Source organism: Tympanuchus pallidicinctus, unplaced genomic scaffold, assembly GCF_026119805.1.
Source record: "Tympanuchus pallidicinctus isolate F22 unplaced genomic scaffold, pur_lepc_1.0 scaffold8, whole genome shotgun sequence".
In the NCBI taxonomy this organism is placed as follows: Eukaryota; Metazoa; Chordata; class Aves; order Galliformes; family Phasianidae; genus Tympanuchus; species Tympanuchus pallidicinctus.
Genome location: NW_026294802.1, coordinates 34,425,129 through 34,438,676, shown reverse-complemented (window position 1 = coordinate 34,438,676; position 13,548 = coordinate 34,425,129). Strand labels below are relative to the sequence as shown.

At 40.0% G+C, this 13,548-nt stretch overlaps 2 protein-coding genes across 7 annotated transcripts in view; one reads left to right on the top strand and one right to left on the bottom strand.

Annotated features, from left to right (window-relative positions):
* The window catches only part of PPHLN1 (periphilin 1), a 70,575-nt gene extending 62,045 nt beyond the window's left edge, over window positions 1-8,530 (top strand). For all 4 annotated transcript variants that reach the window (XM_052668989.1, XM_052668988.1, XM_052668987.1 and 1 more), the window contains one exon: window positions 6,259-8,530. In XM_052668989.1, coding sequence (XP_052524949.1) covers window positions 6,259-6,468 — 210 coding nt within the window. In that variant the 3' untranslated portion in view covers window positions 6,469-8,530. The remainder of the gene's footprint in view (window positions 1-6,258) is intronic.
* Window positions 8,531-11,224: 2,694 nt separating this feature from the next.
* The window catches only part of PRICKLE1 (prickle planar cell polarity protein 1), a 61,094-nt gene continuing 58,770 nt past the window's right edge, over window positions 11,225-13,548 (bottom strand). For all 3 annotated transcript variants that reach the window (XM_052668981.1, XM_052668983.1, XM_052668982.1), the window contains exon 8: window positions 11,225-13,509. In XM_052668981.1, coding sequence (XP_052524941.1) covers window positions 12,650-13,509 — 860 coding nt within the window. In that variant the 3' untranslated portion in view covers window positions 11,225-12,649. The remainder of the gene's footprint in view (window positions 13,510-13,548) is intronic.

Genomic DNA, 13,548 nt, shown 5'->3' with positions numbered 1-13,548 from the left:
GTTTGTAAGCTCAGCAGGCAGATTACTGCTGTAGAGACACACACACACACACACACACACACACCACACAATTTTATAGGACATTTTTCATCTCTTTGTGATAGAGTTCTACTTTTAAGTGGAGCGGGAAACCTTGGTTGTGTGGATTTGGTGAAAGCAGAGTCAGAATCAGAATTTAGGCTTCTAAAATGATGGCTGTATTGGCATTTATCCCACGTGAAGGAGTTCCAGCAGATTTTTCAGTCAGGTATTTAAATGCCAAAAAATGTTCTAACATTTCTGAAAGCTGATTAAATCTATTAAAGAAAGCATTAGAAACTTTCAATGGGAAGGGAGGCAGAATTGCATTTAAGTGCGAATAACTTCAATGTTTTCCATATCTCCAATAAGTAGCAAATTAACATGAAATTGTTCATTATTATATAGTACATTAAATGACTTGGTTCCCTCAATTTGCATTTCAATGAATATCTAATTGGCCTTTAAACAGCGCATTGATTAATGGGTGCAAAACTTATTGCATGGATTGAAGGCAAAATCGTTAGTGCATATTAAAGAAAAGAGTAGAATAGACTTGTTGATATGTTATAATTAAAAATTGTATCCCTGCATTGTAGCTAAATATTAAATTTGTTGTACGCTAATTTAGCTTTTTGTAACCGTAAAAAATAGTTAATCTTGCATGAAAACCAATTTTAAATGTCTTGATCACGAGAATTGTTTGCAGTGGTTTAATGGCAGTTCTGAGCTTTCTTTGCACTATGGAGCAATAAGTTTATATATTGTGCTCATAAACATAGCAGTACAATTACATTGCCACTCCAGTAATGGAAATGTCTCTGTATTCTTTCAGCAGAGCATTAGCTTATTGTTCTTGAGGAGAGTGGATGTAGTCTAATTTGCATGGTTGAGAAAAATCTAATGTAGCGTGTAAATTAAAAAAGAGTCATTCGGGGAGAGGTAATAATTCCTTTCAAAAGAAGTCTGTGGCAAGGAAAATTCTTTGTTACCAGCAATATTGAAGTCGCTGATTGTTCACTAACTTCCCAATTTGCTAGTACTTACATGCACAATTACAATGTAAGATTTTATTGCATTTGCAATCAGCTCAGAGCTAGGTCTACATTACAAAATCTTTTCGTGTAGCTCACAGTCAGTCTGCTCATGCTGGGAAAACCTGGCAGAGGTGTGGTTGTGTTAACAGAAGAGTGCTTTGTCGGGTTTGTTTTAGGGCTGCTGAGGAAGGGAAATAAAAAGCTGACTGATACCACCAGAGGGCTATACCAACCTAGCTATCGTGGTTCAGCTGGGGGAATGGAAGCTGTTACCTCCATCTGCTGCGGAGGAGCCCTGGGGCTTCATTGAAGTGAGAGAGATTTCGGGCAGTTTGCTCTTTCATTAATGGGATATCTGGAGGGGATGTGGTATGGCTTTCAACCCTGTGCTCTGCAAGTTCAAGCACTGCCTTTGTCAGAAATCAAACAGCTATCAGGGAGTGTGTTGCTTCTCTCCTTGCATGGAGCATTTGATATTTGTGGGAATTGTGCCCTTAGTAACGGAGCAGTTTCTGTCTCCTGAAAGATAATACATAAAGTGATTACTTGCATGAATCACAAGCACTGGGCTGTGATTGCTGAACATGCTGGATCTCCTCAAGGGTGAGTTAGTATCTAAGGGTTGCAGGCTGTTTAACGTGGTTTCTGTGCCACAGCCCTAACTCACCTTTGCCTGTGCTGAACGGAGGGTCAGGATGTAGAGCTAAGCTGGGAAAACTGCCGTAGGCTTCAATAAGGTTTGTGATTATCTCCACTTTAACCTTCCTGGTTTTCCACAGCCCCTTTGATTACTGTGTCTACTTGTATTGTTGAAATAAAGCTTTTTGGCCAGGTATGCAAGACTCCAAGACTAGGGAGTCAAAGTATCTGAGTCTCCTGCAGACTGTAGTCTCCTGCAACGGGGGAAATTTTATGTTCTGATTTCTGTTCTCATTACTGTTCATTTATGTTGTCCAGCAGCTCTGTTGTGCGAAACGAATGGGCAGCTCTAGATAGTTTTGGAGAAGTACACCATACTGTACAAGGCATGGAAAGGAAGTGATGCAGACTGTCAGTGAGTAATAGGCATGACATCAAGGCATTCCCTACCAAGGTATAATTTCACCCACACCCAGAATTTGAAGTTACAACCAAGTTTTGGTGATGATGTTTAGAGGATGGTATGAGCTGGTGCTCGTACGTCAGCTGAGCCATTCCACAAGCATCATCTGATTTAAGTCAAAACTGACATTAGATGATCATTGTAGAAGGGACATCAGAATATAATAAATGAGTAGTCTCCAGGTGGTTGCTTTTGCCTCTCTACCCTCAGAGGTCAATGTCCCTGAGGTAGAAGAGAATCTGCAGTATCCTTTGTCTCTTTCACATCAGCATCGAAAATTGTTATTTAAGTCACTGTTGATGGTGCTTTGAAGTTAACTCTGGAAAGCTATAGGGCTCAGTCACCTTCAGTTGGTGGGCAGAAAAGGTACCTGGGGGCTGACCCCAGGTTGGTTATTGTTCTAACTAGATCAAAGGCAAAGTCTACTCAGGCCCTTAGCTGTATTTAAACAGTCCTAGTGGTGCAATTTTTGGTTTAGATTTCTCAAATATAGGAAGCGTTCACTGACGTGCTGTGGGTGCAACACACTTTTAGATTATACAGGCTAGCACAGTGAAGGGCTGATCTCAGCCAGAGCTTCTAGGCTATTATCATTCAGGAGTGAAAAGAAGTTAAAATATCATGTGAGCAATATAAAGTAAGCATCTTTGTGGTCCTCTGAGCTCATAGATGTTTTGCTGACCTTGGAAAGCTTTTCCAAGGAGATAATTTGAATGCAGCTTTTCCTTCATTGGTAAATTGTACTTAGAGTACAGGTATATATTATGACATACATTTAAAGAAAAAAAGATATTTAGGAATAGCACACCTGTTTCTACTCTTCCTCCATCTGCTTGCTGCAGTGATGCACGTTCTGTTCATTATGCTGGTGCTATAGCTTAGCTCAGGGTGTGAAAGTACCCTATGGCCTCAGTAAATGATCATCCTATGGCTTTAGCTGTTTTCAGGGTTGCTTGACACATACATCAGAATGGTCGCGTTGTTGGTATCGTTGCATTTTTGCTTTTCAGTATAAAAGCACTATTTCTTCTTTCCCCACACATGGAATCATTTTCAGGTTTCAGCTCCAGCTGCTTACAGACAAATGTTCCACAGTTTGAACTCAAAATCAGTATCACCTGGAATTTTAAAGGTGGGGATATTTTGCAACCTTGTTGTGTTGTAAGTTCTTCTAGTATTCTTCTCTAACAGGGCTTTTTTTTGGAGTATTTTCTGCAGTTTCCTTTTCTCAAGCAACATTTCTCTGCTTATTTCCCAGTACTAGCTTCCTACTCTTCTGCAGAGAAGATGGATGTGAATATGCACGGCCACCATCTTCATTTGCAGCAACTTTGAATACTTTTGCAGTTCTTAAAAACAGTCCATCAGAGCATTAAGCTGTAGTTCATGTTCTCCTGTAATTGATATTCTTGTGAATGATAGCCTCAGTTCCCTTTGACAGAGCACGGTGACTTCTCTCTGACAGTTTTCATGCACTGGTTTCAGATACAGTCTGGTTTATGAAGTTATTTTCCTTTCTCAACTGTGGTTCTCAGTTCTTCACTTGTGCTGATGCATCTGGTTTTAGAATTGAATCACTGAATCACGTTAATTGGAGGGAAGTAATTTGAAAAGGGATCATTTCAGTGATGCAATTTTTGTTGCAGCTATATAAATAGGCTTATTAGCACAGTTGAGGAGGAGGCAGATTGCATTGGGAGCATCAGAATTAGCAGTGAGGCTAGAAAGCTTGCTGAGGGAAAATTACTCAATTGTTGTTACAGGAGCTGAACTGTTTCCTTTGTTTTCTGTTGCTAGAAATGCCTTCCTGCCCCACCTTCTGCCCTCTTCCTCTATGTCAGGTATTCCATTTTTTAAGTCTTTTGTTGCAAAAGAGAAATGTTGCTGAAAACATTCATCTCTTGTACGAAGGCGTTTGTTTCCACTTCATTGTGTCGGCAAAGTGTCTTCTCTGAGTCCAGCAGTGATGGTGGCCCACTTGATTCTCCTTCCAGGCTTCTTCTGGGAGTCCTTGGAAGAAAAATGTGCACAGCCTGTGCCAATCTTTACATGCTGAGGTTCAAAACGTTTCATCTGGGCTGTTTCTTCGGGATGCGGGAGAGAAATATCACTCATTTGAAGGCCAGCTTAGAGTGGAGAGCACTTACATTGGCCCTGTTCCAGGGTACTTTACAGCATAAGAGATGGGGCAGTGTTGCCTGTGTTCTCCATTCCTGCTGAGATCTCACAGGTGTCAGTGTTGCTCTGCAGGCTGTGAAGGCTGTTGGTTATCGGGGCGGTTTACCTGTGGAAGATCATTCACACATCCTTGGTCTGAAGGAGGTGTGAATAGGATAAATAGACGTGCAGTAAGAAAAAAAAACCTCACCAACCTTTTGAACCATTTCCTCTCTAACATAATGGCTCTGGGGTTAAAAAGAACTTTCAAAAATCATTCTGTGAAGGTGATAGGAAGCCTGCTGCAAGCACTTGAAAGGCTTCATTTTCCAAAATGCAATACCATCTGTCTGTCATGTGGCTAATCAGACACAGCAATTCTTCCTGAGCTTTTTCCTTGGAAAGAATCAGGAAAAAAAGGAGCTATCACTTGCTCTGTTTCAAATTTCTCTTAGCAAGTACCCTACTTCACTTGGTGTGGGAAATGAGCTCTGGGAGAATCTCTGTTTCTTACTGATATTTTTGCTACCAGATAACTGAACGTATAAAGCAGGAAACAAACCCAGTCTTTGAAAAAATGCCACGTGTGTGCTGTTTCCACATTTGAGGTGTTTTGCACCAATCTGTTTTGGACTGCACTGTTGTTTTTGACTTTGTAATCTCTCTTGAAAATGAGTTCCTCTCAAAAGATTGTCTTTCATTTCCTAACCACTGTTTGAAAAATGGATCTGGTTTTAAATTTACAGCATCATAGAATATACTGTCAAACGTTTGACAAGTCTTCAATAAGAATATTGTATTAAATCATTATGTTTCTGACAATGATAAATAGAAAAAAGTAGGTAGCGCTGGTGGGAGGATTCTGTTTGGTTCAAGTTTTTGTTCTCTCTTCTTCCTCTTCTTCTCTTTTCCTCCTCTCCCCCCTTTTTCCCCTTTTTGTTTTGTAACACAGAGAATCCTTAATATACAGTAGCATCATCTGTGCACAAAATATCATGGAATCACAGAATTTAGGTGCTGGAAGGGACCTCTAGAGATCATTGAGTCCAACCCCCTGCAAATCAGGCTCTCTACAGCAGGCAAAATACAGATAAATGTGCTAGGAAAAGCTCACATAACATTACAGAAGTCAAGTTCCAGCACAATGTTGAAATACTGAGAAATATCAACATTTTTGTTCCTCTTGTAAAGTGTGGAGATATGCAACTGATTTACCTTTCTTCAAAAATTTGTTGTGCTTTCTGAAAGGAAATTTGTCAAATAAAGTAGGATTGTGTGAAACCAAACTGCTTGTAGTAGTTGGAAGACTTTGATGTGTTCCTCTTTTGGTGGTGTTTAGATTAATAACCTCATTTGGAATTTGAAAAAGGTGAACGACTACTACCAAGATTTCTTTTATCCTTATTGGTTGAATCACACATGCAGTCAAACTACTTGCAAGTTACACTTGTCAAGGACTTCTATGAGAGATGGACATCCAATAAATAAACATAGTTTGGTAAAAATATTTGAATATTACTTGCATTTAAAGCACTATGAAAAATTTAAAACTAAGTTAGTGTTGTGTAAAGATTGAGATTGCTGGTTCAATTTGCACAACAGTTATATTCATTTTACAGGTCATTTTACAAAACTCTGGTTTAGCATTTGCGCTTTATTCTGCTATTACTTACTAAATAGTGTTGCAAAAGGAACTTGTTCTCTTCTTTGGCATTTCTTCCAAGAAGAGTTATTTCTTTTGTTCGAGTAGTCCTGTATACTGGGTATGTTTGTATTAAAGTCGGTCAGAAGAGAGGAGAAGGCAAATATTTCTTACAGCTGAGACTGGTTAAATTCAATGCTCTCTGGTTTTGGCTCTGCAGTAGCTCCTAACTTAGAGGAATATTGGTGTGCTAACGTAGACAGTCTCATATTTAACTGTTTTCTAAAACATGTTGTTTCCAGGTATACAGAGAAGACTGCGAAACCTTTGGCATGGTGGTGAAGATGCTGATCGATAAGGATCCGTCGTTAGAGAAGTCCATTCAGTTTGCTCTGAGGCAGAATTTGCATGAAATAGGTGAGCGATGCATTGAGGAACTCAAACATTTCATTGCTCAGTACGATGCTGCCAACCAAGATATGTCAGAATCCTTCAAAGATGGCTCATACTAAGACAAAAATACAGTTAGAACTCTGCATACAGTACGTGCACTGCAATGCATACATCTGTTTCATGTGAGGAAAGGGGAGTTTGTGTTGAAGATTGGAAGCCAAGGCCTGTGCTACTTCATAGCTCAGATGGCTGTACCTTGCTCATTGCGGTCTCCACAGTTCTATTCTTTCTACCTGTACTTGTTGTTTCTTTGAAAACGATGGTTTTTTTCTTCAAGAGTTCTGTAAAGTGACAAGTTATGCAGTTACCTGGCAAAACGCATTCAGTCTGATGTTTGTGCACTTGCATTTTGATGTTTGTAAGCATAACCAGAAACACCACGTTTTTTATTAAAACAAGAATGTTCTTCCTTCCTTAGCTTATGCAGAAATATGTCCTGTGTTCATATATACTGTAGGCAAGAACGATTTGTAAAATTGCTCACAGCTATGATTTAATTTATTTATTATAGTTTAATTTTGAATTTCAGATGGATTCTGTAAAATTACACCAGGGTTTATGTCTAGTCTTTGCCAGAGGAACTCTGCCTACTTAATGTTAGAAGAACCTACTCTACTTCTGCGAATGCTTTTTATATGTTGGTTTTCCACACTGTATATCATTACTAGTGAGCAGTATTATGTAGAACTAAATCCAATTTTTGTTAACTGTTTGCAACTGTCTTCTTTTGTAATGATTTTTATTTTGAGCGATACCTTACAGAATGTAAGCACAGGCAGACACTGAGGAGAGGACTCTGTTTTTACCCTTTCCCCTTCTTATCCCTTAAACCTCACCATTTTTTGTGCAACAGTTAGGAAGCCTTGTAAATCTTCAGAAATCAAGAAGGCACAGGAATTTGGAGTGCCAAGATGAGGTCTGGGCCATCTCTCTATTTAGTAACTCCAAATTGCTTCAGATCAGGTATAATGTGAAGTTAAACCCTAAGTAGATCCCAGATGCGTTATCTCAAACCTAAATGATTCTGTAGTAGTGTAGTATCTGGAGCCATTTTTGACCTGATAGAGAGTGACTTATAGCTGGGAAGAATGGTTGAGTAGAGGCAAGGAACTGCCAGTGCTGTGCCATTGCGTTGCAGAGATGAAACGTAACTTAGGAATCGTTGGCACTGGTGGGTATCCTGACTGTTGGTATGTGTACATGGAAGGTGATACTGTTTTTCTTGAACGTTTTAGGAAGAGGGAGAATTTGAGTCATAGACAAGAAAAAGTAAACGATTGTTTTCTATGCATGTATTTAGAAACATGAAATTCTGTCCAATGGCCGACAACTAAAGCTCACCGTTTCCCATACGCACGGTATTAAATGAAAATGTCAATGGATTCAGCCCCTTATTAAGTAGCTTCTCAGATTACTGCCAAATGGTTTGCAGAAAAGTAAATACAGTGGCAGCGATTTTGCACATACAAGGTACTCGACCACAGCATTTACACAGACAAACCTTGATGTGGTGCATTAAATATATATTCCATCAAATTCCTGAGATGCCTGATTAGTTTTAATGTCAGGGCTGCAGGGTTAGGGAAAAGCTCACTGATCCTACTGGGTGCTGATCTGGGGTGGGAGATGGGAAAGAAAGGTGACCTGTGATGATACAGCAGCTAGACCTGACCCAGCCCTTTTTGCAACAGCCTGGCTTGTCCTGCAACCACAGGCAATGTTCTCTGAGACAGAAACGTCGCAAACAGGGCTCACTGTGGACCAGATAGTTTTTCAGGTGGTAGATCTGAGCTTCTGCTTTGGGTTAGAAACACTAAAGAAGAAAACAGTGAATTCATGCTTAATATATTTTTTGTCCATTGTTACTGTATGTTGTGTTAGGAGTCTCTTTCTTTTGTTCTCATAGTGAAATTTAGTCAGGCTTCTAAAAGTACCTGATTTTGCAAGAGCTTCTCTATAGAGCTTACAACACTGTTGTGTTTTTGCAGTTAGTCAGTAGGTCAACATCTTCCTAGGATGTTCTTAGCATTCTTTTGTTTTTAATTGATTTATTTTTACTGATGAGCTAAGGAGACACTTTTATTTTTATTTTTTTAATAAATGCTGTTTCTATGAAAGTGATTGGTGGCTGTTTTTTCCCTGTTTAATACTTGGCATGGTGCTGAATGTTCATGAGTAAACTTTTGTGATGTATCCTTGATGCTGATGTCAGTAAAATGTTACGCCACTGAAGCTTGAGCAAGAACTACATTTTCTTATTCTTGCTTCCTGTAGGAACAAGGAATTTTATTTTGTATCAGTATAAGAAGTTGTCCTTGGTCTCTTGTAGAGCCTCGAGGGGACTGCTAGAAAGGGGCAGGAAAAGCACTGACAGAAGGAACCCACGCTGTGCACCAGGAATTGTTCTTTGTCCCTTCAGGAGCTCTTGGAAACACAACATACTTCTAGGACTCATTAATGTGCAGATGCCCTTATAGAATGAAAGGGGAAAAGGAAGTGGAAGGAAACAAGGGCAGAATTAGCTGCTAAGGCTGCAGAGAATATGAATGAATCTGTCTTCTCAGTGGGGGTGAGCTGGCAGCCTTGAGCAACAAGTGGAGCAGTTAGGGTGGAAGTCAGCAATACAGCCACTGCAGGTAGAAGAGGAGCCAGTACAGCGTATCAGAGGAACTGCTTCCTTGTGACTCTGTTTCTGTGCAGGATTTCGTCTTTGGGAAGGTGAAGATGTGTGGCCTAAACGTTTCTTGGTATCACGAAGGTATAAGCTCCACACACAATGAAGGCACGCCTTCCAATAATGCAAAACCGAAGCTGTACATTCTGTACCTGTGTCAAGTGCAGGGAGTGGGCACTTCCTATCATGTGCATATCATTTCCTTCATATTAAGGTGGAAGAATGGATTAGAAACATTTCCCAAAAGAAACTGTTCAAAAATAACGAAGGAGCAATCTTTTATATCAAGCTGCAGAAAAACAAAACAATCTTACAGCCATCTTTAAACTTAGTGTATAATGTTTGAATTGGGTAGTAGTACAAAAAGCTGCCTGTTTTGTTACATGTGGTTACAGGCACCTGTTACTCTTCGCATGATGGGAATGTCCTCAGTGATCCTCAGAAAACACAATTTTCTAAGTGTTTCTAATAGTCTTAATTGTTTGTGGCCCTGCAGCCACAGGTGAGTGGTGACAGGTGACAGGACAAAGGGAAATGGCCTCAAGTTGCACCAGGGTAAGTTTAGGTTGGATATCAGGAAACACTTCTTTACAGCAAGGGTTGTTAAGCTCTGGAATAGGCTCCCCAGGGAAGTGGTTGAGTCACCATCCCTGGATGTGTTTAAAAACGGAGGAGGGAGCAGAGTGTTGTTAGGGCAGTATGGTTAGGTTGAGGTTGGACTCGATGATCTTTAAGGTCTTTTCTAACCTGAGCAATTCTATGATTCTATTCTATGATTCTGGGTAAGGAAGAGCAACGTGTCTCAAAGTTGAGGTACCTAAGCTAGCCCTGAGGAAGCTGCTCAGCCAGAGCACTGCTTCCCTGGGCACTGTGCTGTGCAGCTGTACCTTCAGCGAGTGTTGTCTCAAGGGAAGAGAGATCACAGCTCCTGCCTTGGGCTGGAAAGAATGGCTGCTTTTTTTCCTTTGGCTTGTTGTTTTGTTTTAATAACAGTATGGGGAAGAGAGTCATCTTTCAACTCATTTATCTGGAGGTTTAGAGAGAGGTGCTATGGAAGCGAACTCTCTGAAGACAGCTTAGAAATGACACTAGATATCTGCACTGAATAGTTGTGTTGTTTGAAAGAAAAAGAAAGAAGTGATCACAGACAGTGATTGGAAAGCGTTTATCATCTGATACTCGGTAAGGCTTTGTGCTTTGGGAGAGTATGTATGTGCTGCATCTCTGAAGATGGTGTAAGACAGTTTAGAACAAGTGCTGCTGGGACGTATCTGCATGAAGCCCTACTGCAGTAGCAGAGGATTTTGATGACCTGTAATTGCAAATGCAGTTAAGAATGGAAAATCCCAATCCGTGTTTGAGTATCTGGGGGAAAATGCTAACAAGTCAGTATCACTCCTCAAGTCCTGGAAGTCTTTAGCAGGCTGGCTGTTGTAATGTCCTTAAGCACAACCGCCATTTAGCTGCCAGAAAAGTAAATGCTGCCTAAGCCACCAGGGCAGCCTGCCAGCTGGAGGCATCCCGCAAGCTGCCCATGGGCCCCTGTGATGTAGCATGATATTTCTTTGATCATCTTTCATGTACACAAGACTTGTTTGTACTAGAAAAGGACTCGTATGGTGAATAACACCTCTGGGAATAAAGGATCTTCTGCTTATTTTACCCTGAAGAAGACAAGCAAGTAACAGCTATTTTAACTCAGCTGTAACAATAACTTCAATTTGTTGGGTGTGAGCAATACTCATGTATCCATTCCATCCCTTATTTCTAGCTGCTCTTATTCCAAAACTTTTTATATCCTTAAAAATGACTTCAGTTCAATCTGCCAGTTCTGTGTATGTAAGAAGCACCCGTTTCTTCATCTCTTCATTAATTACCTGTGTTCAGGTGGTCAGACAGCCTGCTGTTTTAGCGTTTACTATTTCAGTGGGCAGACATCAGTGTTAAGTAACAAAGTCCTGCTCTTTCCTTAAAATAAGCTTCTCTCAATGCTTTACCTTGAAGGTGAATTCAAGGCAACTACTTTACCAACTTGCCTTCTAGGACAACCCTGCGTCTCTCTCCCTTGATGTAAGCAAACATGGAGATGACTTCTGAGAAAAGAGGGAAACAATAAGAAAAAAAATCCACATCCACAGGAGTTGGGTATTTGTTGTACTGATATATTCCAGGCTTGTGTGGTTTTTACATTTATATAGTTTACATTTTGCTTGACCCATAAATAACACTTGCAAGATTAAGAGGGCCATAGTTTGGAGAGTATTTACAGAGCCCCACCATGCATACAGAGCTTTCAATACCTAGTAGACAAAATTAAGCTGTTTTGCACTAAACATTTTTCAATATTTTTAAACTCCCTGACTAAAATACAAGCACTATTTCATCCATAATGCTGCTGTTAAACCCCTAACAAATCTAGTTCGATATCGTAACAAACTTCTTCAAATTCAGGGATATAAAAATATTCAGCTTTTAAAAATCTTAACTGTACAATATGTACATTCGTATTTGCACTGTTAAATTATGAATACATTTAAGCCTATGAAATACTACGTCATAAATAGCAATTTTTTTGATTTAGAATTGCAACTAATACGTTTTAAAACCTGGATAATACATTTGAAAAGACAGAATTTTGGAGCCTAATCCTTTAAGCCCTTATGAAACTGTTTGTTATGTAAGTAGATTCATTGACTTAAATGGGGTTATGTGCCTGAGCAAAGGATCCCACCATTTGTACCTTTCTCTTTCAGTGCTTTGTTGCGGAGGAAATGACATAAAAGCCATCACTGCTCACTGGCAGTCAAGTCCAATTCCAACAGCTGAATTAATATCTTCCTTTTAACAGGCACAAAAAAAAACCAAACCAACACAGGATGGAGTTATTTTAAAAAACAACAAAAACTGGAAGGAAAAACATAGAAGTTAAACATGTAAACCCTTTACTGCTGCTTTAGGATGCATCAAGGCCTCAAGCATTTCAGCTCCCACAGTCCGATTTTTCACACCTTAATGGGGGAATCTATGGAAAAGCAGCTTCTTCCTAAGTCAGTTAAAAAAAAAATAATAATAATAATTCCAGTTTTTGTAGGGAAACATCAAAGAGGAAGAATGAGTTCTATCGATGAGGAGAGGGCGCTGTCTGTAGCCCTCTGTTTGATGGAGAGAAGTTGAGTATCACCACGTACGGGTATGTACAGCTACAGTACAGGTCTGACAGTTTTATTTATTGATCTTCACCGAATCCTCTCTCTCAGGTAACTGAATGTGGGTGAATAGAGAGCGTAAAGTAAAGTCTACAGAAGTCTGTATCAAGAACGCAGCAACAATATTTTGACAGCTGAAACACAGTATGTAAACCTAGCGAAATCTGAACAGATCATCGTTTGGCATTGTGACATTTCTCAATGTTACTTTACTTTCACAACGTAAACTGAATGGGTTATCAGTTAAACTGGCAAAGCATTAAGAACCTCAGCAACTTGCCTAAGTACAATTATTAATATAAAAAGATGTGGTTCAAACTGTTGCTAGAGTTGACTGGTCTTCCCCACTGTTAAAACAAGTTAAGAAATGATGCAATTTTTCCCTTTGTGTCCCCTCTTCTTCTTCTTTGATTTGGTTGTCCTTTGTCCGAACTGAGAACTAGATAACGCATTAGTTGGACCAGAAAGGTCATCTGTGTAGTACGGGTATCTCAGTGACCGTGGCTGCGGAATTGGCTGTCCGAGGAAATACCCTTCCTCTTCAGAATCTGATGACGAGGATGAAGTTGAGCACCAGGAGTCATCTTCCTCACCATATAATCCAAAAAATTTATCAACCGCCTGATTCCTCAGTGCATAATCAGAACTAGTATGGGCATACTGGCCGTACAGCTCTGCATTTTGAATATAGGCCCGAAACTCACGTGAGCTTTTATTTTGAATAAATTTGTCATGATCCTGAGGCGAGTAATAACGAAACCTCTCTTTTGGAGAGTATCTTCTTTCTGTGGCCAAATTAAGTGCATTGTCTGAACGAGATTTCCTACTTCTTCTGCGGTGATGAGAAGGTCGATTTCCACGTTCTTCAAAATGATAAACGCGCCTACGAGTCCGTTCACTCATTGGAGGTTGTCGAATTTCAACGTTCTCGTAGCTTCCATTATCAATAACATCATCTGAAAACTTGACTTGCTGTGGTCTAGACTGGGATTTAGATCTTCTCAGTACAGGCACATGCGCTGGCTTTTCCTCTGGTAATGCTTTTTCCTGGCACAGCTCTGAGCTCAGACTCTTCAAAGACTCTGTGCTCCGATGGAGCATTGAAGAGTTCAGAGTTCCCATGTTGCTCATCTTCTCACAGTCCTCTACCTCCAGTTCTTGGAAAGTTTGCAAAGAATAGAGAGATGGCCGTGGCTTGCCTTCTCCATCCATTGACGCCCCTGTGGTGGGAGTGGAAAAAGAAGGAAAAAGGGTATTAT